The sequence below is a fragment of the Palaemon carinicauda genome, chromosome 5 (assembly GCF_036898095.1).
Source record: "Palaemon carinicauda isolate YSFRI2023 chromosome 5, ASM3689809v2, whole genome shotgun sequence".
In the NCBI taxonomy this organism is placed as follows: Eukaryota; Metazoa; Arthropoda; class Malacostraca; order Decapoda; family Palaemonidae; genus Palaemon; species Palaemon carinicauda.
The window spans coordinates 168839606-168866406 of NC_090729.1; the positions used below are offsets into that span (position 1 = coordinate 168839606).

At 44.7% G+C, this 26801-nt stretch overlaps 2 protein-coding genes across 5 annotated transcripts in view; one reads left to right on the forward strand and one right to left on the reverse strand.

Moving 5' to 3' along the window:
• LOC137641261 (glutamate receptor ionotropic, delta-2-like) overlaps positions 1 to 16336 on the forward strand; it is a 60674-nt gene extending 44338 nt beyond the window's left edge. Inside the window, exons 13-14 of the mRNA XM_068373691.1 lie at positions 440 to 585; positions 16226 to 16336. Of these exons, the coding sequence (XP_068229792.1) occupies positions 440 to 585; positions 16226 to 16336 (257 nt within the window). The remainder of the gene's footprint in view (positions 1 to 439; positions 586 to 16225) is intronic.
• The window catches only part of LOC137641601 (cytosolic carboxypeptidase 2-like), a 306984-nt gene that overhangs the window by 159436 nt on the left and 120747 nt on the right, over positions 1 to 26801 (reverse strand). The window lies entirely within an intron of this gene.

Here is a 26801-nt window from a genome sequence, read left to right on the forward strand (position 1 = left end):
AACCCTAACAGCACCAAATTAATTAACTTAAAGGAACTTGAGCTAAAGGTTAAAATCTTTGCATGGTAATTATATTTTTGTTAAAGACACTAGAACCAAGTTATAAGTGTATATGAAATATAAAGGCCACAAATCCAATGAGTTAATATGACAGAAATAGAAAATAGAAAGTTAGAAGTTATTGAATTAAAAAACTAATAATTTCCATAGAAAAGGATAATTTCCATCCATATTTCATCAATGCTAGAATATTTAAGGTAGCAAAGTTCACTTTTCTCAATAAAAAAAATGCTATTGTGAGAGAGAGAGAGAGAGAGAGAGAGAGAGAGAGAGAGAGAGAGAGAGAGAGAGAGAGAGAGAGAGAGAGAGAGAGAGAACTTTATTCTGCTAACTAATGAATTATAACTGATATTTTAATATGCTTGGCCCTCAATTACAGTAATCTATTCCGGTACATTAACGGCTGTACTGGTGACACCGGCTTTCGAGAAACCTATCGACGACCTAACTGATTTACCACAAGCTATTAGCAACGGCTTCACTCTAGGCATTGTTGGAGAAACCAGCTTCGAGTATCTTTTCAAGGTACGACAAACACTATATCTTTCTTTTTATCCAGAAAGTACCTGTTAACATTGTAGAGAACTGTTTGTTCTGTAACTGGAATACAAACCACGCTTTTTGATAGGGGTATTACTTTCGGCGTATCTGAAATGTCGAGCCATTAGAATTTACCGAGGGTTAACTACCCATATCGCTAGTTAGCAAGGGTAGGGGAGGGTAGCTTGCTACCGCCCGCCCCTCACACACCTGTGATTGAGCTCACTTTGCTTTCAGCTCGGATGGTGAACGGACGTTGCCGCTCTTCATCCTCGCTGTATATTGGCAGCCATTAATGACTTTTGCTTTTTCTTTTCTCTTAGTTGTGTTTGTGAAGTTGACTTCTGCGACTATACGCTCCTGCCCTGGACTCTCCGGCCGCCCTTGTGGTACATTTATGTCGGTGGTGGAGACAGATCCTCACACCCTTTGTCTTATATGCAGAGGTCAACGGTGTGATAGTGTAAATAAGTGTACTGAGTGTTGGGAGTGGTCTTCCTCCCAGTGGTAGAGGTTTAGGCGATGGCGGAAGAAGTCCAAGCGAGATATTTCTTCTTCGAAGATTCCTTCGAAAGGAGGAAAACCCAAGGCCTCTTCTTCTGTCTCCCGACCCTCCTCCGAAGCTCCTACTCGTTTGTCCTCTTACGAGAGACCGTCGAGTAGTAGCGTAGACCATGTTAATGTCGGCCAACCCCCTGACCCCGGTCCCCTAGAGATGGTGTTGCTTCCCCTAGCGAAGCAGCCCTACCTCTCCCCCCCGATGAGGCCTTGTCACTAACCTCTTTGTTGCAGATTTGGTCTTCCTTGGGGTTCACGGGTCCGCCCTCCAAGGAAGCTTTGCTGCAGTTCATCCGAATGGGTGCTTCTGTTCAGCATTCATCGTTGCTGTCAGAAGTAGATCCTCTGACCCTCGTCGACGTTGTAGTGTCAGAGGTGTCACACTTAATTACATCCAACTCCTCTGCCCCTCCAGACTCTCCAGCGGTTGCTGCTGACTTAGTTTCCCCCGTTTTTGAACATCCTTCGAGGGGGAAACTAAGTCCGTCTGTCGTGAGTGTTTCGCCCTCTTGGGGGAGTTCACTCATAGAGACTCCTCTTCAGAGGACTGCTGCGGCGCATGGTCAGCTAACTGATCCAACGACCCCCAGAGGGTGCCTTCGTCGGAAAGCTCGCCCTCCACTTCGCCTTAGAGGTCTCCCTTCACCATCGGTGAAGAGGCGCCTCTTTGGTTTGTCTGCTTCGTCGTCGCAGCCGTCCCCTGCAGAGGAGCCTCCGCTGCAGTCATCGGACCCTTGACCATCGACTGTCACTGCTCCTGCTACTAGTCCTGTGACTTCGGTCCTGGACCTCTCTGCGAATCGTTTGCGATCCCCATCGTTGGATGCTCGCCTTTACAAAGGGTACATCTCAGTTCCTTACCATCCACCCTTCAGACCTGCCAACCTGCCATCACCGTTCCTGTCACTGGTAAAGCCTCTTGAGGCTCTACCAAAGTGCGCAGCTGCGCGCCATCGCCCTGCAGCTTGCCAACCTACAGGACATCAGTGTTCACCAGCAGATCGTCAGACAGCGCGTTAGCACTCTACAGCGCGTTAGCACTCTACAGCGCGTTAGCACTCTACAGCGCTTCGGCACGCCCCTTCACCTGCTCGCCCTCATAGACGGCAGCAACATCATGCGCCTGCGAGTCAATACTCTCCTGCACGCTCTGTGCCCACGTGCCACGTTCGCCTGAGAACCCTGTGCTCAAGCGCCTAGGGTCTCCCACGCACCCACGATCTCCTGCGCGTCAGAGCTCTCCTGCATGTCAGCAATCTTCTGCGCACCCTGCGCTTACGTGCCCACGATTGCCTATGCGCCCACGATCTCCAACACGCCAGCGCTCTCCTGCGCGCCAACACTCACCTGCTCACCAGCATTCTCCTGCGCTCCAGCCTGCGCGCCAGCCTGCGTGCCAATTTGTATCCTGTGCACCAGTGCACTCCCGCGCGCCAGTACTCACCTGTGCGTCAAGTTCCTGCGCGCCAACACTCACCGACGCGCCATCAATCTCTTGCGCGCACACGCCATCAAACTGCAGGTAAAACAACATGCACAATCCAGTGCTCGCCTGCGCGCCAGCGCTCTCCTAGACATCCGTGCTCTCCTGCGCGCACGCAGCAGACATGCGCACGTGCCCCCACTCGCCTGCACGCCAATTTTCACCTGCGCATGCGCGCCAATACTCTCCTATGCGCCTGTGCGCCAATATTCTCACGCGCACCAACAGGCAAGGGCACAGGAACTACACCCGGCAAGGTCATAATCGCCTCATTCCCCTCCCCGCAAACGCATTCCAGCACGCCTTGCGAGAGAAGGGAAACAGGCACCAGCAGAGGGGTTCAGGATCCCTAAACTGCTTTCTAAGGCGGACCCACCGATTACAGTGACTCCTCCTAGGGAACCTTCGGTCCCTTTCCCTTCAGGAGATCTGTCTGACAGTGCATCAGTCAGTCAGCAGCCTTGGTTCAGTGCCCCAGTCAGAGCTGTAACACAGGCATTTAAGCCTGTCCTGTCCGGCCACTCGTCAGAGCAGCCTATAGCTCTGGACTCACGACACGGAACCATGGCTTCCTCTACCCCTTTGAAGAAGAAAAGAGGAGTTTCGAACACGGTCACTTCCCTAAGGGGGAAGCTGACTCCGTGTAGACCATCAAGGCTAATCCCTACAGTATCTCCCTAGGGATACTCTCCCTTCCTGTCTGATGAAGACCATCCTTCACCAAGGGAATCGCGTGAGGAGAGGCACTCCTCCATCCCACCGTTGGAGGAAACCTCCCTTCATGCGGAGAGTTCCCCTCAGTCAGAGATCAGGAGGGACACAACACTCAGGCCTTTGATGTTAGAGTCTTACCACCTTCCTCGGAAGGAGTTCAAAGACTCTAAGACTCTGCCAAAGTCCTCCACTAGGACTACTAGAACGGAGACAGCCAGCCACTCGAGGAATGTCCGCGACTTCCCCCAAGAAGAGTTCTTGGGGACAGAAGGGGACTTCGCTGCGAGTCCAACATCAGGAGGAGAGCAACAAGAGTCAGAACATGCATTCTGACAGGTTCTGACTCTAATGAGGGTTCTCAACGGGTTTTTAAACTTAGAGATACTCCCTCGAGAGGGCAAGGACATGGTCTTAGACCGCGTCTTCGGCACTCAGAAACCTTCAAAGACCAGTGCAGCCCTGCCCTGGTCTCAGGGGTTGAAGAGTAACAGGGACAAGATCGCCCAACAGCTCTCCGAGTTTGCCTCCTCCAACCGTGCCGGCTCTACGAACAAGTTCCTCCTACCTCCTCGTGTACAGCAGAGGAGGTACTTTGAGATCCTGGAGGAGCCCAGTCCAGGTCTTCCACTTCACCACTCTCTGGAAGAGCTAACCAGGGCAGTTCCTCTTGAGAGACTCTCCAGCCAGCAGGTGTCGTTCTCGGCGGCCGAAGCCCTTAACCAGGAAAAGGTCACTAAGTATGCGATGCAAGCTACTTTGGAGCTGGACATCTGGTTAGGGACCTTGGGTATCCTCGTACGATCTGAGGATTTCTCCAAGGAGCGTACCAGGAAGGCAGTGGAGACCTTTCTCCTCTCAGGCACTCGCACGATCGAGTTTCTTGCCCACCAAGTTTCGAGCTTGTGGGCAAACACTATCTTGAAACGTTGAGATGATGTATCTGAGAGGTTCCACGGACAGGTCCCCAGCGTCGAGATAAATAGGCTCAGACATTCTTCCCTAGAGGGGGCCCACCTGATTGAGCCTAAGGACGTGGAACTTGTTGCTGAGAGGTGGAGGCATTCTCATTGAGACTCCCTCCTCCATAGGGCTTTGACATCCAAGCTCTATAAATCTCCAGCACCTCAGCAGTTCCGTCCAACCAAGACCGTGACGACGAAACCAGCAGCGAAGACAACATTGTCTAATAAGCCCTTTCCTGTCAAGGAAAGGAAAGACAAAAAGTCCTCCAGGGGAGGAAAGAATCCTAGAGGTAGCGGCCGAGGCCGCAAACGGTAGGATAGGCACTCCCCTTGCATTTCTACCAGTGGGGGGATGCCTCAAAGTTGCTCATACAGGTGGAAGCAACTCGGGGCCGATTCCTGGATAATCTCTGTGATTCGTCTAGGATATCACATCCCGTTCATAACATCTCTCCCTCCCCTGGATAGGAATCCAGTGTCAATAGACTCCCTTGCCATGGGATCGGCAAGGAGGCAGGCCCTTCGGGCAGAAGTCCAGACCTTGTTGAAGAAGGGTGCTCTCCAAGAGGTCCTCCATGGATCCCCAGGCTTCTTCAGTCAACTCTTTCTTGTAAGAAAGGCGTCTGGAGGCTGGAGACCAGTCGTCGACCTCTCAGCCTTGAACAAGTTTGTCAAACAAACTCCGTTCAGCATGGAGACGACAGACACGGTCAGACTAGTGGTAAGACCTCCGGGCTTCATGTGTGCACTGGACCTAAAGGACGCGTACTTCCAGATCCCAGTTCACCCTTCTTCAACACCGAGACAAACTTCTGAGACTGCCAAGATCTGGGGATCATGGTAAATCTCGAGAAGTCATCCCTGCTTCCTACACAGCGACCGGTATACATAGGCATGATTATAGACACCAATCTCCACAAAGCCTTCCCATCAGACGACAGAATAACAAGGCTGAGAAAGGTTGCAAGACCTTTTCTCAGATGAGAAGAACTTCCAGCCCAAACGTGGTTACGTCTCCTCGGTCACCTTTCATCGCTGGCCTGTCTAGTTCTCAATAGTCGCCTCAGGATGAGATCCCTCCAGTGGCAACTCAAGTCCCGGTGGAATCAGACTCGCGATTCCCCGGACATCTGGATCCCCATGGGATCAGCGGAACTGACGGACCTCCAGTGGTGGGTGGCAGACGAGAACCTACGAAAGGGAGTGGATCTCCTCGTCCTCCCCTAAGATTTAATACTGTTCTCATACGCTTCAAAAACAGAGTGGGGGGCCCACGTGCTGCACCACACGACCTCAGGCCTCTGGTCAGAGTCAAAAGAGTACCTCCACATAAATCTCCTAGAGATGAAGGCCATCTTTCTGGCCGTTCAACAGTTCCAACAGTTCCTGGCGGGCCACTCAGTGGTGGTGATGAGCGACAACACCACAGTAGTGGCTTACATCAACAAGAAAGGAGGTACTTTTTTGCAGCATCTATCCCATCTAGCAGTAGAGATACTGAGATGGGCCGAAATCCACTCGATACCACTATCGGCACGCTTCATTCCGGGAAAAAGGAATATGCTCGCTGACAACCTTAGGAGAGCATCTCAGATAGTGAGTACCAAGTGGTCTTTGGGTCATCTAGTAGCCAACAAAGTCCTGACTTTGTGGGGTTCTCCGACTGTGGACCTCTTCGCAACGGCCCTGAACTTCATGCTCCCGCTGTGATGTTCCCCAGTTCGAGACCCCAAGGCTCTCTGGCAAGATACATTCCAACAACGGTAAGACAATATTGACGTTTACGCCTTTCCTCCGTTCTGTCTGATGAGGAGGGTACTCAACAAGGCCAGAACATCGGTCAATCTTTCAATGACCCTCATAGCTCCGCTATGGCATCACGTAGAATGGTTTCCGGACCTTCTGCAGCTCCTAACAGAGCCTCCAAGAGAACTCCCTTCACGACACAAATCTACTCAAACAACCACATGCCAACATATTCCACAAAGCCGTAGCTTCGCTATGACTTCACGCCTGGAGACTATCCAGCAACTCCTCTCTTAGAGAGGATTTTTGCAACAAGTTGCTACTAGGATGTCTAGATACCTGCGTAAGTCATCAGCAGCTGTCTACCAGGCAAAGTGGAAAGTCTTCTGTGGTTGGTGTCGTGAAAGGGGTATCTCTCTTCTCGATGCCACTATTCCAGCAGTAGCGTAGTTCCTCGTGTATTTACGTGAAGAAATGCGCCTGTCAGTCTCGGCAGTAAAAGGTTATTGCTCAGCCTTGAGGCTCGCCTTTAGACTGAAAGGAATGGACATTTCTTCATCGCTAGAACTTTCTTTACTCATACGGAGTTATGAACTTACTGTCCTTAGTCAGAAGCGAGACCTCCCCATGGAACAGGGTTTGAGTTCTCAGGTCTCTTAAGAGACCTCCCTATGAACCATTACGCCAGGCAACTGATCGCCACCTGACTTGGAAGACGGTGTTCATGCTAGCTTTGGCTTCGGCCAAATGAGCCTGTGAACTTCATGGTCTCTCATACGACATCGCCCATTCAAGGGGATGGGGAGAGGTAACGTTCAGCTTCGTCCCTGAGCTTATTGCTAGGACTCAAAACCCGGGTGTAGCGGATCCACAATTTGACTCCTTCCCGGATTTCTCGTCTCCGTTCTGTAACAGATGACCCAAACCATCTCTTACTATGCCCAGTGAGGAGTTTAGGGCTGTATCTTAAAAAAGCAGCCTCAGCCTGTCCCCGTGTGCCCGCACACTAGAAGGACCAAGAGGAGGGTCAGCAAGAACACCATCTCAGCATAGATTCGCGAGGTCATAGACCATGCATTGAATCCAGACCCTCCTCCTTCAAGTCGCCCCAGAGCTTATGATGTCATCACTGTAGCTACGTCTTTGGCATTCAAGAGAAACTTCTCAGTGACGCAGGTTTTGCAGGCTGGGGTGCGGAATCGTCAGACCACTTTCACATCCCACTACCTGCAAGACGTGACCCACAAGAGACTGGATACGTTCCCTATTGGTCCTATGGTGGCTGAACAACAGCTGGTTTAAAACCTCAAGCTCCTTATTGGACAAGTAGCAGAAGGTTGAGAGGATTATCACCCGGTTTTAGTCTGCGAGAATGAATAGGTTTGACTGGCCCTTATTCTTTTCTTCATCCTCCCCTCTCTTGGGGAAAGCAGCATCCTGGGCTCTCTGCACAGCTGACCACAAACCACTGCAGGTAAACCATGCTCCTTGTGTACCTATTATTAAGACTAATACTGTTGCGTCCCCATACCCTAGCGAGGTGGTATTGGGAAAGTCCTAGTCACACAGTTTTTCCTTCTAAAGAACTCGGAATAACTTTACCTGGACAGTCACACTTCTATATACCTCAACACACGGCTTGTGTAGGCCATGGACCTTGCACAGCAAGGGACTCCTTATTTTGAGTATTGGCATACCCAGATAAAGAGCCCCCGGCTGAAGCCAAAAGCCAGATTGGCTGGGACGTCCACCCTACCTAATGGGTGAGTCACCCCTATTAAATAGCGGGATTTGTATTCCAGTTACGGAACAAATGACAAATTTGTAGATAATTTGTATTTTTCCTAACTATACAATCCTTAGCTATTTAAACAAACTTACCCGCCAGCCCTATCCCTCTTGAAGTCCTTCCTCCAAGCAAAGTGAGCTCAATCACAGGTGTGTGAGGGGGCCAGTAGCAAGCTACCCTCCCCTACCCCTGCTAACTAGCGGTAAGGGTAGTTAACTATCGCTAAATTTTCATGGCTTGTCATTTCAGCTACGCCAAAAGTAATACAGTACCCCTATTAAATAGCTAAGGTTTGTACAGTTAGGAAAAATACAAATTATCTACGAATTTGTCATTTGAACTCGGTGGAGTGGAAGCAGATGTACGTCAGAGAGTGAATGAAGGATGCAAAGTGTTGCGGGCAGTGAAGGGAGCGGTAAAGAATAGAGGGTTAGGCATGAATGTAAAGAGAGTTCTGTAAGAGAAAGTGATTGTACCAACTGATGTATGGATCGGAGTTGTGGGGAATGAAAGTGACGGAGAGACAGAAATTGAATGTGTTTGCGATGAAGTGTCTGAGGAGTATGGCTGGTGTATCTCGAGTAGATAGGGTTAGGAACGGAGTAGTGAGAGTGAGAAAGAGTGTAAGAAATTATTTAGCAGCTAGAGTGGATATGAATGTGTTGAGGTGGTTTGGCCATGTTGAGAGAACGGAAAATGCTGTCTGCTAAAGAAGGTAATGAATGCAAGAGTTGATGGGAGAAGTACAAGAGGAAGGCCAGGGTTTGGGTGGATGGATGGAGTGAAGAAAGCTCTGGGTGATAGGAGGATAGATGTGAGAGAGGCAAGAGAGCTTACTAGAAATAGCAATGAATGGCAAGCGATTGTGATGCAGTTCCAGTAGGCCCTGCTGCTTCCTGCGGTTGCCTTGGATGACCACGGAGGGAGAAGCAGCAGGGGATTTGTTATGAAGCTTCATCTGTGGTGGATAATGGGGGAAAGTGGGCTGTGGCACCCTAGCAGTACCAGCCAAACTCGGTTTAGTCTCTCTTCAGGCTGGGAGGAGCGTAGAGAGGAAAGGTCCCCTTTTTTTCATATGTTTGATGTCGTCTACACCCCAAAATTGGGGAAAGTCTATTGGTATATAGATAGATGAAGAAGGTCATATGGTAGGCTTGAAGCAGGGGAATGGTCAATCGCGAGTGTGTGTAACAGCAGTTATCTGCCATAAGTGTGGGGAAAGGCCCTGCTCATGTGCTATTTTACAGAATACATGCCTCGAATTTTACCTCGGTGGTAATTGGAATATTTTCAGATACAATTTTGGAAATGCACCAATTTATATATAAACAAAGAGAGAAAGATAGAGAAAGAAAAACAGATACTGAGGGTAAGGAGGTGATGTGGGGTTGGAGAAAGAAGGCATGCCATTGATTTGTGGAGATGTGGCTTAAGTAGGAGAACTCAGTCTGTTTCAAACCAGTTGCTCTTTCTCACTGCGTTGAGTATAGTATGGGTATCCAGAAACCTTTTTCATTTACATGTTTGACGAATACTGTTACAAAAGGCGCGTATGGAGCCAGTAAGGGAAAAGGTTGATTGTTGTCTGCATTTCCCAATAGGATCTGTTGTCCAATTGATTCTACCTAATTTGAGGGTGCTGAATCTATATCTGGTGGATGACCTTTTCTATTTTTTTTATTAACCTATTTCAGCTACTGTATATCCAAAGTTTCAGTACTTTGCGTAGTGTGCCCAGTCTATTAATGAACATTTTGTTGGAATATGATAGGAAAATAACACACACACACACGGCCATTAAAAAAAAAGTTAGATATCCTTTATGATAATTTTATTGAATTACAATTTGATAGCAAAGCATAATATTTATGGGGCAAGGGTGAAGGCAGTAAATTTGCTTAAGAATCCATTTATGCTAGTATTGTAACCTGCAATAGCTAAATCAAATTTTACCAACTCATGTATCCTATGCCAAAATTATTAATGGATATGTTTTTTTAAATTTACTGTAATGTGGAAACAAAAATTTCTTATGATGATCAAAATTAAAATTTTGATTATAAAGTAGATGGACTGTTAAACAGGATCAGAAAAGGGATTTTGACGAAGGAAAAATCTATTTCTGGGGAGAGACCTGTGACGCCCGGTGAAAAGGGTCCTTCTTTACACTTTTCTAATATAAATCTTCCAAATATACTAGAGAAAGATAAAAGCATGGAATGTAGAGGTTACTACCCTCGGGCGATCACCTTGTTTTGTCGTGTATACAACAAGGGCGTGTTAAAACCACTATTCACAGGCTGTCTTCCATTTAGATAATCCCTTCATCAAAGGGGAGGGCCGTGACAGGCCCTAGAGAACACAGTTGGACTACCCCACCGACACCTACTACTCGCGCCCTCCAGGTCATCCTTCTGTTTTGGACTTAAATCTAGTTTTTATGAACCTCTTGCAGATGAATCTAAATTTTAAACTTTTTCTTTCCATTCGGTCTTGGTATTAAAGAATATTTTACATGAAATACAATGGGAAAATATACACAAAACTATTACCTACTATAGATAAAAATCTCTATAATATGCATTGTGATAGCCAATCTTATAAACTATAAACTTGGCAGGGTTTTTGTAGTAGGATAGACCAACATAACTCCCTTATCACATATCACAATTGGGTATAGAATAAAGAGACTTTTCAATGTGTTCTGAAACCTACGATGATGTATTTACCTGAAAAATTAAGATTTTTTTTTTTTTTAAATGGGCAAAATTATCATAAAATTCTATAAGTCAGCCGAGCTCTTTCCCTTGACACAATTTTCTTACTCTTGTAGCTCTTAGAATCACAGTAGATGACATTTTGATAACTTTAGCGGCAGACTGCTGAACTAATCATCACACGTGGGGATATTTGAAATGATGACCTAATGGGTTCCAGCCTAACCTGAGCAGTTGTTGGAGTTTTTTTTTTTTTATCCAGTCATTAGTCAGTAACAAAATTGTATCTGAGTGATGGGATCATCAAGCATGGTGCAGTATTCCTTAGTTCAATTTTTTTACACAATAGCATTCAAACTATTTCTCAATATACAGTACTGTGTTTGGCATCAATATCTAAAGGTTACAGAGTGTAGATTTGATGGGAAGTATTTATTCAATTAATCAATCATGTTTACTAGCTCAAAACCTGTCCAACCCTACTATACAGCAGTGCATTGCCGCCACAGTAATTCCACCTCTCCTTTACCTATCCTAACCTCCTATTTATTTTTCTTCGCCAAGTCCGGGGTCATCCCATCCATCACAAAAAAAAAAAAAAAAGAAAGTGATCAAGTTGAATCTTGGAATGGAGTTGCAACCAGAATGTAAATACAGAAATATTGTGTTAATCTATAACTACAGTATAATAATTAACTAAGTGATTAATTAGATAATTGAAAAATACTTTCTCATGGGCTGACACGTGTTGCACAACATGTACGGCTTGCCAAATCAGAGATGCAAGGAGATAATGTTAAATTTCTGACAAACATTAACTGGAATAATTGATTGATTAAATAATTAAAGTCTGTCAAAATACTTTCTCACACGGCTAACATGCATAGCACAACGTGTAACACTGACCAAAACAGAGAGCAAGAAGATAGAATAATATTAAATTGCATGCAAAACAAGCCATGGTGGAGCAGACCAATTAAACAAAGTAATTGATTGGATAATTAAAGTCCACCAAAATACTCACCAGCACGGCTTATGCCAGTAGTGCAACAAGTACCGCTTGCCAAAACAGAACAAAGTGATAATGTTACATTGTGAACGAAGCAAGCCACATAAGAGCAAATACCAATAAATGAATATGCATGAATACACTCAATCATGTGTGGGTGATTACAGACACAACTGGAAAAGAATCCCTAGAAAATAGGATAGAAAACTTCAATTTTCTATGAGAGTGGCAGAGAATATAAAGAAGCATCTAAGATACTGTATTGAAAATCTTATGAAGTGCAAGGGAAAAACTGTACAAAATCACTGACACAAATGAAAAAGGTTTATAATAATATTCAATTGCTGTGTGATAGTAAAGTATATGCACCATTAAACTGGAAAAGTATTCAGGCCTGTTATCCTTGATATATCTTATCATATTTTCCTTTCCGCTATTATCATTAGTATTGAAGCACTGTCCAGAGCATTTACATAAGCCAGTACAAGACATTTCTACTTTTTGACAGCCCAAACTGTGTGTAACACACATTTCAGTACATCATCAATAATTAGATTAACATGACTCAGGAATTCTCTCAAGAGACACTAAAATAGCTTCTAGCCATATTCGTTGGGATTTGGTATTATTGGGTGAGGTTCTGTTGCTTTAAGCCATATTGAATCCTGATGATGTACTCATATATGATGCTGTAAGGAATTACTTTTTTCGGTGGAAGACTTTCATGTATTACTCCTTTAGAAAACAGAATGGCTCTTGATTTTTCTGATGTAATAGCTTCAGGAACCATGTATAATAGACACAAATCTCTCAACCTGGTACACAGATTCTTTTAATATGCGATCTTTCCCAAGGCTTAGCAATGTGTAGGATGAGCCAGGTAAATGGGTAATGTTGTCCTCTTGATATGCCCAAACAAGAATTGTGTTGTGTCCAAACCACTGACAGCATGGAATGACGGTAATCTCTTTGCTGTTTGTTCATGTGAATTCCACCTAGATATGGCTTTCAACCATTAAAGACTGACCCGGAGATACCTGATTGAATTTGCTTTCCTTTATTTTTGCTACAAAATTCACATTCTAACACACTTTCCAACACTGTATTTTGCGTAATTGATGTGACCAAAGGGATGAAAATATAGTAGCATTATCTTGAAGGAGCTCAAGGGTAGATCCCAGATACCATCTCTATTTACCCGGGTAAAAAGAAAAACAATGTTGACCATATGTAAATAGGTAAGCCACAAAGCTTGAACAGGATTCTAGCTCTTGATATACTCAAAAGCCTTAGTAGCATCTTGGAATAATTCGGGTATTAATTAAGAGTGATACCAGACTTATCATTTGCCTTTTTATTGCTTGCATTTTCAGTTTTCTCCTTCAAGTCATTGTTATGCTTTTTGAAGAACTGAAGATGTGGCATTAGAATTTCCCACATTGCTTGAAATATCTTATGGGTTCTCCTACCTTTCTCATAATTCTTCCCTACCAAGACCTTTCCAGCTGCCTTTTCACCAAGCACATCACTCCGTCCCCATCTCTAGAAGGCCTGAAGATTGAAATTGCTGGTCTATAACTTTCATAAAATTCATAGATGTATTTAAATCCCTTAGTCTGTGAATTAAAAGTGTAATACTGGGATCATTTCAACTCCATTAACCTGGAATGTAAGTTTATTTTTATCCAGTTTCTCTTGAAATGTATTTGCACTGTGCTCAATTTTGATACTCATGAGCCGGACTAAGCACTAATGTACTCGAGCGTTGTTACCTTTACATTTCTATCACTATTGTTCTGATTGATTTTGATTGTACATGTCTCGGCCACGTTTAGTGTTTTATACTCCCCTTTTCAAGAGCAATGCATGATCATCTTATTGCCTTGATGGGGCATCATTTAAAACCAATCCAGCTGAACATTAATTTCAAACTAGTGTTTTTGGTGATTTAATTGACTTCTTGGGGGCAATGATAGCATTGATTGTGTTTTAAATTAAAGTTTCTTTGTAGAATGGCTTCAGAGTATCAATTGCTTCATTTTTGGAAGATCCCCACTACCAAACAGCTACCTGCAGGGCATGAAATGTCTGTTTCATATCAAGATTACCATCTAATATGCTAATAATGTCAGTTGAAAAATGTACAAACTTATCAGATACGATATTTTCTGGAATTATGGTCTTGCTATCTAGCCTTACTGTAATTATTTCAATGTTGAGATCTAAAGCAGTATCAATATCTAAAACATCCTTATAACTAATTGTATTTCAAGCCTTATGGAATCCATCCATCCATCCATATACCAAGGCACTTCCCCCAATTTTGGGGAGTAGCCGACACCAACAATGAAACAAAACAAAAAGGGGACCTCTACTCTCTATGTTCCTTCAGCCTAATCAGGGACTCAACCGAGTTCAGCTGGTACTGCTAGAGTGCCACAGCCCAACCTCCCACATTTCCACCACAGATGAAGCTTCATAATGCTGACTCCCCTACTGCTGCTACTTCCGCGGTCATCTAAGGCACCGGAGGAAGCAGCAGGGCCTACTGGAACTGCGTCACAATCGCTCGCCATTCATTCCTATTTCTAGCACGCTCTCTTGCCTCTCTCACATCTATCCTCCTATCACCCAGAGCTTTCTTCACACCATCCATCCACCCAAACCCTGGCCTTCCTCTTGTACTTCTCCCATCAACTATTGCATTCATCACCTTCTTTAGCAGACAACCATTTTCCATTCTCTCAACATGGCCAAACCACCTCAACACATTCATATCCACTCTAGCCGCTAACTCATTTCTTACACCCGTTCTCTCCCTCACCACTTTGTTCCTAACCCTATCTACTCGAGATACACCAGCCATACTCCTTAGACACTTCATCTCAAACACATTCAATTTCTGTCTCTCCATCACTTTCATTCCCCACAACTCCGATCCATACATCACAGTTGGTACAATCACTTTCTCATATAGAACTCTCTTTACATTCATGCCCAACCCTCTATTTTTTACTACTCCCTTAACTGCCCCCAACACTTTGCAACCTTCATTCACTCTCTGACGTACATCTGCTTCCACTCCACCATTTGCTGCAACAATAGACCCCAAGTACTTAAACTGATCCACCTCCTCAAGTAACTCTCCATTCAACATGACATTCAACCTTGCACCACCTTCCCTTCTCGTACATCTCATAACCTTACTCTTACCACATTAACTCTCAACTTCCTTCTCTCACACACCCTTCCAAATTCTGTCACTAGTCGGTCAAGCTTCTCTACTGTGTCTGCTACCAGTACAGTATCATCCGCAAACAACAACTGATTTACCTCCCATTCATGGTCATTCTCGCCTACCAGTTTTAATCCTCGTCCAAGCACTCGAGCATTCACCTCTCTCACCACTCCATCAACATACAAGTTAAACAACCACGGTGACATCACACATCCCTGTCTCAGCCCCACTCTCACCGGAAACCAATCACTCACTTCATTTCCTATCCTAACACATGCTTTACTACCTTTGTAGAAACTTTTCACTGCTTGCAACAACCTTCCACCAACTCCATATAACCTCATCACATTCCACATTGCTTCCCTATCAACTCTATCATATGCTTTCTCCAGATCCATAAACGCAACATACACCTCCTTACCTTTTGCTAAATATTTCTCGCATATCTGCCTAACTGTAAAAATCTGATTCATACAACCCCTACCTCTTCTAAAACCACCCTGTACTTCCAAGACTGCATTCTCTGTTTTATCCTTAATCCTATTAATCAATACTCTACCATACACTTTTCCAACTACACTCAACAAACTAATACCTCTTGAATTACAACACTCATGCACATCTCCCTTACCCTTATATAGTGGTACAATACATGCACAAACCCAATCTACTGGTACCATTGACAACACAAAACACATGTTAAACAATTTCACCAACCATTCAAGTACAGTCACACCCCCTTCCTTCAACATCTCAGCTTTCACACCATCCATACCAGATGCTTTTCCTACTCTCGTTTCATCTAGTGCTCTCCTCGCTTCATCTATTGTAATCTCTCTCTCATTCTCATCTCCCATCACTGGCACCTCAACACATGGAACAGCAATTATATCTGCCTCCCTATTATCCTCAACATTCAGCAAACTTTCAAAATATTCCGCCCACCTTTTCCTTGCCTCCTCTCCTTTTAACAACCTTCCATTTCCATCTTTCACTGTCTCTTCAATTCTTGCGCCAGCCTTCCTTACTCTCTTCACTTCTTTCCAAAACTTCTTCTTATTCTCTTCATATGACTGACCCAATCCCTGACCACACCTCAGGTCAGCTGCCCTCTTTTCCCCACGTACCTCTAATAAAACTTTAGACCCTATTGGGTCTTGTGTCACAGAAACTGTTTTTGTTAGATGGGGACATGAATGCCCAAAGTTGGAGAGTTCTGATGGCTTTGAGGGAATACATGGTGGAAGAGAATTTGGAAGAAGAAACCAGGTATTATCATCAACCTTGATACCTTCTTGGAAACTAATCTTTAAACCTATTCAATTTCGTGCACTGGAAGTGGAAAGTCCATGCACTTTTGATTTTGTAAGATCAGTTCCCCTACAATACTGTTTTATTTTTTTTCACAGGAAGCTAAACAGGGTATCTACAAGGAGACATGGAATCTCTTCAACCACAAAGACAGGTCTAAGAGCTTCTTTTCTGGGCCAGACGAACCTTTTGATAAGGTAAAGAGCTGATTCGCTAATGGGACGCTTGCCTCGTGATTCGTTGGACCCTTATGCTATTTGCTTTTTCATTTTTCTTGACTATACAAGGTTCTAATCCTTATAGAAGGAACCAGTCTTTTTTTTATAGGAGTTCAAACCTAGCATGAGAGATATATTGCGAAACCTTACTGCCTTTTGACTAATTAATTCATTGAAAATTATTCAATCACGCAGTAGAAAAGTTAATTTCAGATGAGGACTGGAACTATCAGTTAGATCCCCATATACACCAGTGAAGTTCACAAAAGCAAATTTGAATATCAGTCTAACTTGTCTCTAGCATTCTCCTTGTAATTCCTTCCTATCATAAAGATAATTTCAGAACTTACCCTAGAAGTTTTATTGTAAAAACATGTTAGCAGTTGCGATATACACTCTTATTGATATTCAAAACGGAAGCTATAAAGTATGATGAGAGAGGATTATTAGCAGTTTGTTTGTAAGTAGCGATGAATCTTAAAATGCCACATCAATAATGGTCCCGTTACTTTCAGATTCTACCAGACAAACTGATATTCATCAATGCTCAGCTGAACTCGAGAATCCGAGCTACCACAAGAGGCCTGGCCAATTTTCACTTTGCCAAGCAGTTGTTCTATCCCCAGGGTTATGGAATAGTTTGCTTCAGTGGAGCTCCTTTTAGGTCAAAATTCGATCAGATGTATGTTGCCCTATCATTTTAGAATTCCTTTTATGTAGCCTACAGTATCTTTTATTGTGAACTCTGCAGGGCAATGCTTGTCATTTGGTTTTTTCAGATTAGAAATTATTTACACAAGGGCGACTGTGAAATCTTTAAAAGACAAGGGTAACTTTGAAATCTCCAAATGACAAGGGGGACTATGGAATCTCAAAGAGGGGTGACAGTGAAATCTCAGAGATAAGTGTTACAGTGGAATCTCAAAGAGATAAGGATGACTGTTGAATGTGGAAGAAATAAGGAGGATCGTGGAATGTAGATTGTTCAAGAGATAAGTGTAACTGTGGAATCTGGAAGAGGTAATGGGGACTGTGAAATCTGGAAGATATAAGGATGTCTGTGGAATGTGGAAGAGATAAGTGTGACTGTGGAATCTCGAAGCAATAAGGGTGACTGTTGAATCTTGACTTATATCATTTGAAATTATTTCAATTATTTTTGAGGGAATTACATTAGAAAATTTAAGAGGCTCTTTTGTCTGGTTTTGAAGCTTAACCCAAAATTTTAAGCATATGTAAATTTCTGTATGAAAATGTTTCTTGTGCAATTTATTCTAAACTAAATTTATTTTTTTTTCAAACCCTTTCAATTAGATTATCATATATGACGGAAGGGGGACTTATTTCTAAGTGGGCCGATGAAGAGGTGATGAAAGTTGCTGGTAAGAGCTCTGCAGACGAAACCAAACGGGGACATACAGCTATCACTGTTAAACACTTGCAGGTAATATAAGCGTTGCTATTGCAGCGTCACATCTTTTTGTAACTGCTCTTTGATAATATTATTAACATATGGTGACCAGGTCTTGTTTCTGCAGTTTTAACAGTGTAATTCACATGTCTTTCAGTTTGATTAGTAGTGTCTTGCACTACTTTTTGTTTTTCTAAGATTCTCAGACAACTCTAGTTCTAATATGAAAATCGGAAGTAAAAGTCACACACACACGTGTGTATAAGTCAGCCCTTGTTATTCATGGATTTTGTGATTCACGATACAGAGAACAGTCCTTTTCTGTATAAATGACTGTAGTAAGTATTGTTGCCCAATATATTCCCCAATCTCATATTCTGATTAAGATCACAAAAAATCTTGCAGGATGTCTTTAAACTTAAGGAGACCTTCAATCTTTAAGGGGTTGTAGAAAATACCTTTTTTAGTACACAAGTAGCCTACATGTTACTCAGTAAAGCACCGAGTCCTTCCCTACGTAGTCAGAGATTAAAGAATACATACAATAAGGATAGAATTACTGTATTTTCTATAGGCACAAAAAAGTAAATAAAATGTCCTAACTTTAAAAAAAGACAACATTTTATATTTTAGTTTTGAAAACATTTAAGTGGCTCTGGAAAAAGTCACTTTGAATTAAATTTGACTTGACTACATGTTAGATATAGGCCCCACATAATAAGATTTGTTCCGACACTAAATACAAACCCTTTTGCTCTTGTTAGGAATATAACTTTTGGTAAAGCTGGAAGACTAACCATAAGACTTATACTGAGGCGGGTTAGGGGGGTTAGTACCAGCTACCCCACTCACATATACACCTATGTTCTATCACCACTTTTACTTTAGGCTCCGTCGAGAGTGGACGTTCTTTTCTCTCTACCACCCAACCTTTTTTGACTGGCTTTTGACTAATTTATTCTTTTAGGTTTTGTTTATTTCTCGCAGGTGTGAGTGTTGCTGTTTTGGAAATGGCGTAGTGTGGGGTTTTCCTCAAGGGCGGAGAACCCTTTCTCACTGTCTCTTCCTCTCTGACGCCGGACAACCCTTAGTCGGGTACACTCCCCCCCACTTCCCCTAGTGCAGCTGCTCGGTCCTCCTCCGCATGGGAGTCGTTCACTATGTAGATACTCCTTCATCGCTGAAGCAGATCTTGCTTGCTCCTTGCGATTTTGACTGCGGGAAGGCTGCTTGCGGCAGACCCAGAATGTGACTAAGGCCTTTCTTCTGTACATTGACGACTATGCACTCCCTAGTTCTACAATGGCTGCCAGCGGAGGGAGTGCAAAGTCCGAAACTTGTTCCCGCTCCTCTTTGTGGACACCTTTCCTGTTTGTGGATTAGGTATTCTCGCGAGTGGTTTTCATCAAAGCTGACAATGACGCACTCCCTAGTTCTGCGATGACAGCTGGAAGTGGGAGTGCAAAGTCTGAAGCATGTTCCTGCATCTCTCGGGGGACACCTTTCGCATTCGCGGGTTAGGTTTTTCTCCCGAGTGGTTTTCTTCAGCGTTAACAATGTCTTACTCTATTGTTCGGCTAATGCAGCTAGCTTAGGAGTGCAAAGTCAAAAACCTGTTCCTGTGGAAGTTGCTGCTCCTGCCCCATCACCGCCTTCGTAGCCTGCGCCTGTGGCAGTTCCTGATCATCATGCTAACAACAGCTCAGCCGGCGTAAGAAGGGCTGAGCCCAAAGCTTTTTCCTACTTCTCATAGTGGACACTTTTTCTGTACGTGGGTTTGGTCCTCCCGGAGGAAGTGTGTTTAGTCGGAGTATGAAGGTGATGTTGCTTGCCCCCTCTGAGATTTAATGTGCTCCAGGCTCATCTTGTCCTGTTCCTCCCCAGGAGTGCTCGCCGTTCCCCCTGGGGAATCTAGATCTTCGCTAGAGCACAATCCGCACCTCACCACCCAGCGCTCTCCACCCTTACGTTACAGTACAGACAGGAGTGCCCAAGACGACCATCTCGATCCAAGGAAGTTTTCTCATTCCGGATCCAGAAGCTCACAAGCTCGTGAACCAACCCCAACTCGCCACCTCATGTCAGCGAGTGAGCAATCTCCTGCTCGCCAGCGCATTCCAATGCACACCCAGGTAGCACGTTACCCAGCTATTCATCATTGTCCACCAGAACGAGATCAACCCTCTGTTCGTGAGCGCGCGCTAACGCACTTCTACTCTTCACACAACCCGGATGTACATCGTCTGCAAAATTGGGACCTTCCATCTGCTCGTGAGAATGCTCCTGCGCATCATTCTTCACCAGATCATCGCTACGCTCCCAGACAGTCCACTCGTGATCGTGAGAATATTCATTGCTCTTAGCGCGATCCACAGCGCACACGCGACCACCCTCCTGAGCGCAACCTGCAGTCTACTTGTGATCCCCACCCAGCACGTGATCACCATTCCACGCATGATGGCCTTTCTGCACCTTCTCCAAGATCTTCTAGAGCAACGTGCGAGCCATCTCCTTTGCGCGTCCATGACATGCGCTCTCTGAAACATTCGGTACTAGCTCGCGATCACCCATCAGCGCACTTCCAGGTTCTAAAATTTTCCAGCGCCTGACAATTCCTCTTTGTGATCGCCCTTTTATTCTCTACCACACTTCAGGACGAATGATGAGAGTGCAGACCAGTTCGTGACTAGGTTCCTGCTTGTGACCAGTCTCCAGTGCACATCCAAGTTTCCAAACTGCCTGCTTGCGATTATTCCTAGAATAGCGACACTAGACAGTGTCACAGTGCTGCTCAGCACACAACTTTTCCTTCCATGGTAAAGTTCCCTTCCTCCTTTGACGAAAAGAAATCTTCCCGCTTGCGGGTAGAATCACAGACAACCAGCAACGAGTCTTGGAGACCTTGAGGAGCTTGGGATGGTCATTACCGACTTCATAGGATGGGAGTTTCTCTTGAGAGGATCGTAGAGCGCTATTGGCTACAATCCTCACTGCAAGCAAATGCATTGCTCTTCCCAGCAAGAGACTCCTTCCTCTCTACTCATCATACTTAACAGTGCTCAGTGCTATTGCTTTTCAAGTCTCCTAGTGAGTCAGCTCATCTATAGGAGATATTTATGATCTTTTGTCCAGAGCAAGGGCGAGCTCTACCTATTCCATGCTTACACTCACATCCGCCGAAGCACATAGAACTTCTTTCTACGATTTCTTCAGGTTACGCTACTTCAGTAGCGCTTACCACGTCATGCAGTGAGAGAGTTTAGTACTCACTCTTCTTGGAACCTAACCCAGCACTCGCCAGCGGTTGTCGGGGTACAGCACTTTTGTCAGCCTTGGTGCTTAATACCTCACTCGCAACTTCAAACTCGTTTTCACACCAGTACAGTACAGTGGGAATGGATTCCTCAACATCCGGATCTCAGTATTGATAATGTTTCTTTAAATATGTATGACTCTTTCAAAATTTTAGGTGTGATTCTCGACAGTAAATTTACTTTTGAGAAACATATAAGGTCTGTGTCTTCTTCAATTTCACAAAAAATAGGCTTATTGAGAAAGTCTTTCAAGATTTTCGGTGATCAATCTATTCTGAAGAAGTGTTTTAATTCTTTCATTCTACCTTGTTTTGAGTATTGTTCTCCTGTCTGGTCTTCAGCTGCTGATTCTCATCTTAATTTGTTGGACAGAAACTTACGGTCTATTAAATTTCTTATTCCTGATCTAGATATTAATCTCTGGCACCGTCGTTCAATTAGTTCATTATGCATGTTGCATAAGATTTTTCACAACTCTGACCATCCTTTACATTCAGATCTCCCTGGACAATTCTATCCTGTTCGTAATACCAGGCAGGCAGTTAATTCTAATAGTCAGGCCTTCTCCATCACGAGGCTCAATGCTACGCAGTACTCTAGAAGTTTTATTCCAGCTGTGACCAAGTTGTGGAATGATCTTCCTAATCGGGTGGTTGAATCGGTAGAACTTCAAAAGTTCAAAGTTGGAGCAAATGCTTTTTTGTTGACCAGGCGGACATAGTCTTTTTATAGTTTATAGTTTATTTATGACATATTTGTTTTTGATGTTGTTGATAGTTTATTATATGACATGTCTGTTTTGACGTTGTTTCTTATTTTAGAATGATTTATTGTTAATTTGTTCTCTTCATTTATTTATTTCCTTATTTGCTTTTCCAACTAGGGTTATAGCTTGGATAGTAATAATAATAATAATAATAATAATAAATCTGTCTGGTCTTCAGCTGCTGATTCTCATCTTAATTTGTTGGACAGGAACTTGCAGTCTATTAAATTTCCTATTCCTGATCTAGATATTAATCTCTGGCACTGTCGTTCAATTAGTTCGTTATGCATGTTGCATAAGATTTTTCATAATTCTGATCATCCTTTACATTCAGATCTTTCTGGACAGTTCCATCCTGTTCGTAATACTAGGCATGCAGTTAATTCTTATTGTCAGACCTTCTCCATCACGAGGCTCTATACTAAACAGTATTCTAGAAGTTTTATTCCAGCTGTGACCAAGTTGTGGAATGATCTTCATAATTGGGTAGTTGAATCGATTCAACTTCAAAAGTTCAAACTTGCAGCAATATGTTTTTATGTTGGAGAGGCTGACATAAGTCTTTTTATAGTTTATATATGAAGTATCTGTTTTGATGTTACGGTTTTTAAAATGTTTTATTTTAAGTTTTCATTATTTCTCAGATCATTTATTTCCTTCCTTTCCTCAATGGACTATTTTTTCCTGTTGGACCCCTTGGGCTTATAGCATCTTGCTTTCCCAACTAGCATTGTAGCTTAGTTAATAATAATAATAATAATACATCTTTTTAGAACTTCTCCATATGAGCTACTGCTCTCGACATGACAAGGGGCCAGGCAAGCATGCAAAAGGCCCGCGTATGCTGGTACGTAAGCTTCTTCATCAGGTCACCGGTTCTCATCAGCATTCACAAACGATCAACACTCACGAATGTTCATCGAACCACTACTACTACTTTCACCCCAGATTGGGGCCCAATTAGGGAGGGACGGGCGGGTTCACTGGGCGACACGGGTCTCTCGCCCAGAAATAGATTTTTCCTTCGTCAAAATCCCTTTTCTGGGCTCCGACCCGTGTCGCCCAGTGAAATCGTACCAGAGAATGGGGACCCAATAAGGCTAACACAAAAATAACACAAAATTAATATAGCTGATGAATTTTAATATCAAAAAAGAGGGACATGAAACCCGTAAACAGATCAACACGTAAAAGACAGAAACAATTAGACATGATACATAAACAAAATGAAACTCGAAGGGAAAGTCAACAGGTATGAATAATGTTAATACAGCTTGGTAAGCAAAATGCAGTAAAGCATATAATCATAGATATAAACAATTAACATAACAAAGGAAGATCAGCTCGGGGATTTAAAAAACAAGTGAAATCAAAATAATTCGTGAAATCGATCAATTGAATAATAAATAATACATCATGGTAAATAAAACAGGTAGGAACAACAGGTAAGCCAAGCAGGAGGGAAAGAGGACAGAGCAAGACTTTGTGATTAGGACTCGGTACCCTCGGGAGGAACTACATTCCCCGCAGCTACTGTGGCAAATCTAAGAGCTTCTAAAGATTTTAGGTAGTGGTGCTTGAAAACTTTAGGGGACTTCCAACCGGTATATTTTGAGAGCTCATCAAATTTCATATGGTGGAAAAAATTAATTGAGGTAGCCACAGCTCGAATATCATGGACATGTGGGAATGATTCAGGATTAGCTTGCTTAATAAATAAAGAATTTGTTGCCTGATTCCCTTAAGGGTAATAGTTCCTCCGTGCTCTCTAATAAATAAGGGCCCTGTGGTTGTAGAGAAGCGTACTTGCCTGTTGGGGGGAAGGTTCCAGAAAGGTCCAGGGACATTTCTTCTTTGTCTTCTTTTTTTTTTCAGGCGAACCCCCCTATGGAAACTCCTCCCAGGGATCGGTCGATCCCTGTCCCTCCTGAGGGAGTGTCTGACAGCACAGCCGTCAGCCAGCGGCCTTGGTTTGGGGCACTGATCAGAGCTGTCACGCAGGCTTTCAAGCCTGTTTTCTCTGAATTGGGCCACAAATCCTTGGCTGCGTCTACTCCCCTGAAGAGAAAAAGAGGAGTTTTGGACGCGGTGACTTCTCCGAGGACTAAACAGTCTCCTTATAAGCCTTCGAGGCAGGCCCCCTCCCACCCAGACTTTTTCTCCCTCCCCTTCGGACGAGGATTACCCGTCCTCAGGGGAGTCACGTGAGGTGAGACGTACCCCCATCGCACCAATGAGGGAAACCCCACCTCGCGCTGAAAAGTCTTCTTGGGTAGGGGCGGAAAAGAGCCTATCTCCGTCGTTGTTGGAGTCCTGCATCCCTCCCAGGAAGGAGTTGAAGGACTCCAAGACAGTACCGAAGTCCTCGTCAAGACTTAGAACGGAGCCAACCAGTCACTTGGAGAACGTCCGCGAGTCTCCCCAAGAAGAGCCTTTGGGGACAGGAGACTTAGCTGCTAGTCCATCCGGAGGACAGCTGCAGGAGTCAGAGCATGCATTTTGGGAGGTTCTGACCCTTATGAGGACTTTCAATGGGTTTGCTGACCCAGAGATTCCTCCTCGAGAGGGCAAAGACACGGTCTTGGACCGAGTATTTGGGACTCAAAAATCCTCTAAGGCCAGTGGTGCTTTGCCCTGGTCTCAGGGGGTTAAGAGTACCAGGGACAAGATCGCGGTCCAGCTCTCTGAGCTAGCCTCCTCCAGCCGATCCAGTGCCGGCAACAAGCTCCTCCCACCTCCTCGTGTACAGCAGAGGAGGTACTTCGAGATCGTAGAGGAGCCTTGTTTAGCTCTTTCCCTTCACCATTCTTTGGAAGAGCTTACCAGGGGAGTCCCTCTTGAGAGACTCTCTAACCGGCAGGTCTCATTCTCGGCGACGGAGATCCTTAATCAGGAGAAGTTGCAAAGTGTGCCATGTAGGCCACTTCGTGGCTGGATATCTGGTTAGGGACCTTAGGTATCCTGATACGTTTGGAGGATTTATCCAAAGAACGTACCAGGAAAGCTATGGAGACCTTTCTACTCTCAGGCACTCGCACGATCGAGTTTCTGGCCCACTAAGTCTCGAACTTGTGGGCAAACACCATCCTGAAACGTCGGGATGCGGTGTCTGAGAGGTTCCATCAGAAGGTCCCTAGCACCGAGATAAGCAGGCTCAGACATTCTTCCGTGATGGGAACGAACCTGTTTGAGCCTAAGGACGTGGAGCATACTGCTGAGAGGTGGAGGAAGTCCCACCAAGACTCCCTCTTACATAGGGCTTTGACATCCAAGCCCTATAAGCCTCCAGCACCCCAGCAGCCCTGTCCTACCAAGAAGGCAAGAAGCCCTCCAGGGGAGGGAAGAATCCTAGAGGGAGCAGCCGAGGCCGCAAACGCTAGGATTGGCAGTCCCCCTGCATGTCCACCAGTGGGAGGATGCCTTCAAAGTTGCGCAAACAGGTGGCAGCAACTCGGGGCCGATTCCTGGACGATTTCCGTTATCAGTCGGGGATATCGTGTCCTGTTCACAACATCTCTTCCTCCCCTGACGACGAATCCAGTGTCATTGAGCTCCCTTGCCATGGGATCAGCAAGGGGGTAGGCCCTTCGGGCATAAGTCCAGACCATGTTGAAGAAGGGCGCTCTCCAGGAGGTCCTCGACGGGTCCCCAGGCTTCTTCAGTCGACTCTTTCTTGTAAAGAAGACGTCTGGAGGCTGGAGACCAGTCATCGACCTCTCGGCTCTGAACAAGTTTGTCAAGCAAACTCCATTCAGCATGGAGACCGCAGACACGGTCAGACTTGCAGTGAGACCTCAAGATTTCATGTGTACAGTACACTGGATCTGAAGGACGCGTACTTCCAGATCCCAATCCATCTGTCTTCAAGGAAGTACTTAAGATTCAGCCTAGACAACAAGGAGTACCAGTTCAAGGTGCTGTGTTTCGGTCTCTCCACAGCACCACAGGTTTTCACCAGAGTGTTCACCCTAATATCGTCGTGGGCACACAGGATCGGCATCCGTCTCCTCTGTTATCTGGACGACTGGCTGATCCTAGCAGACTCGGAGTCATCCCTTTTTCAACACTGAGACAAACTTCTGGGACTTTGCCAGGATCTGGGGATCATGGTAAATCTCGAAGTCCTCTCTGCTTCCCACTCAAAGACGGGTATACCTAGGCATGATTATAGACACCAATCTCCACAAAGCCTTCCCGTCAGACGACAGGATAGCAAGGCTGAGGAAGGTCGCAAGCCCTTTTTTCAGACGAGAAGAGCTTCCAGCCCAATCGTGGTTAGTCTCCTTGGTCACCTCTCATCTTTGGCTCGTCTAGTTCCCAATGGTCACCTCAGGATGAGATCCCTCCAGTGGCGACCCAAGTCCCAGTGGAATCAAGGTTGCGATTCCCCGGACGTCATGATCCCTATGGGACCTGCGGAACAGACGGACCTCCAGTGGTGGGTGACAGACGAGAACCTACTAAGAGGAGTGGATCTTCTCGTCCTCCCCCCAGATTTGATGCTGTTTTCAGACGCCTCAAAGAAAGGGTGGGGAGCCCACGTTCTACACCACAGGACCTCAGGCCTGTGGTCAGAATCAGAAAAGTGCCTCCATATAAATCTTTTAGAGATGAACGGCGTTTTCTTGGCCCTTCAGCAGTTCCAACAATACCTGGCGGGTCACTCTGTGGTGGTGATGAGCGTCAACACCACAGTAGTGGCTTACATCAACAAGCAAGGAGGTACCTTTTCGTAGCAGCTATCCCATCTTGTAGTAGAGATATTGAGATGGACTGAAGTTCACTCGATTCCACTATTGGCATGTTTCATTCCAGGCAAGAGGAATGTGCTCGCCGACAATAGGAGCAGAGCGTCTCAGATAGTGAGTACCGAGTGGTCTATGGATCATCTAGTAGCCAACAAAGTCCTGACTTTGTGGGGTTCCCCGACCGTGGATCTGTTCGCGACAGCGTTGAACTTCAAAC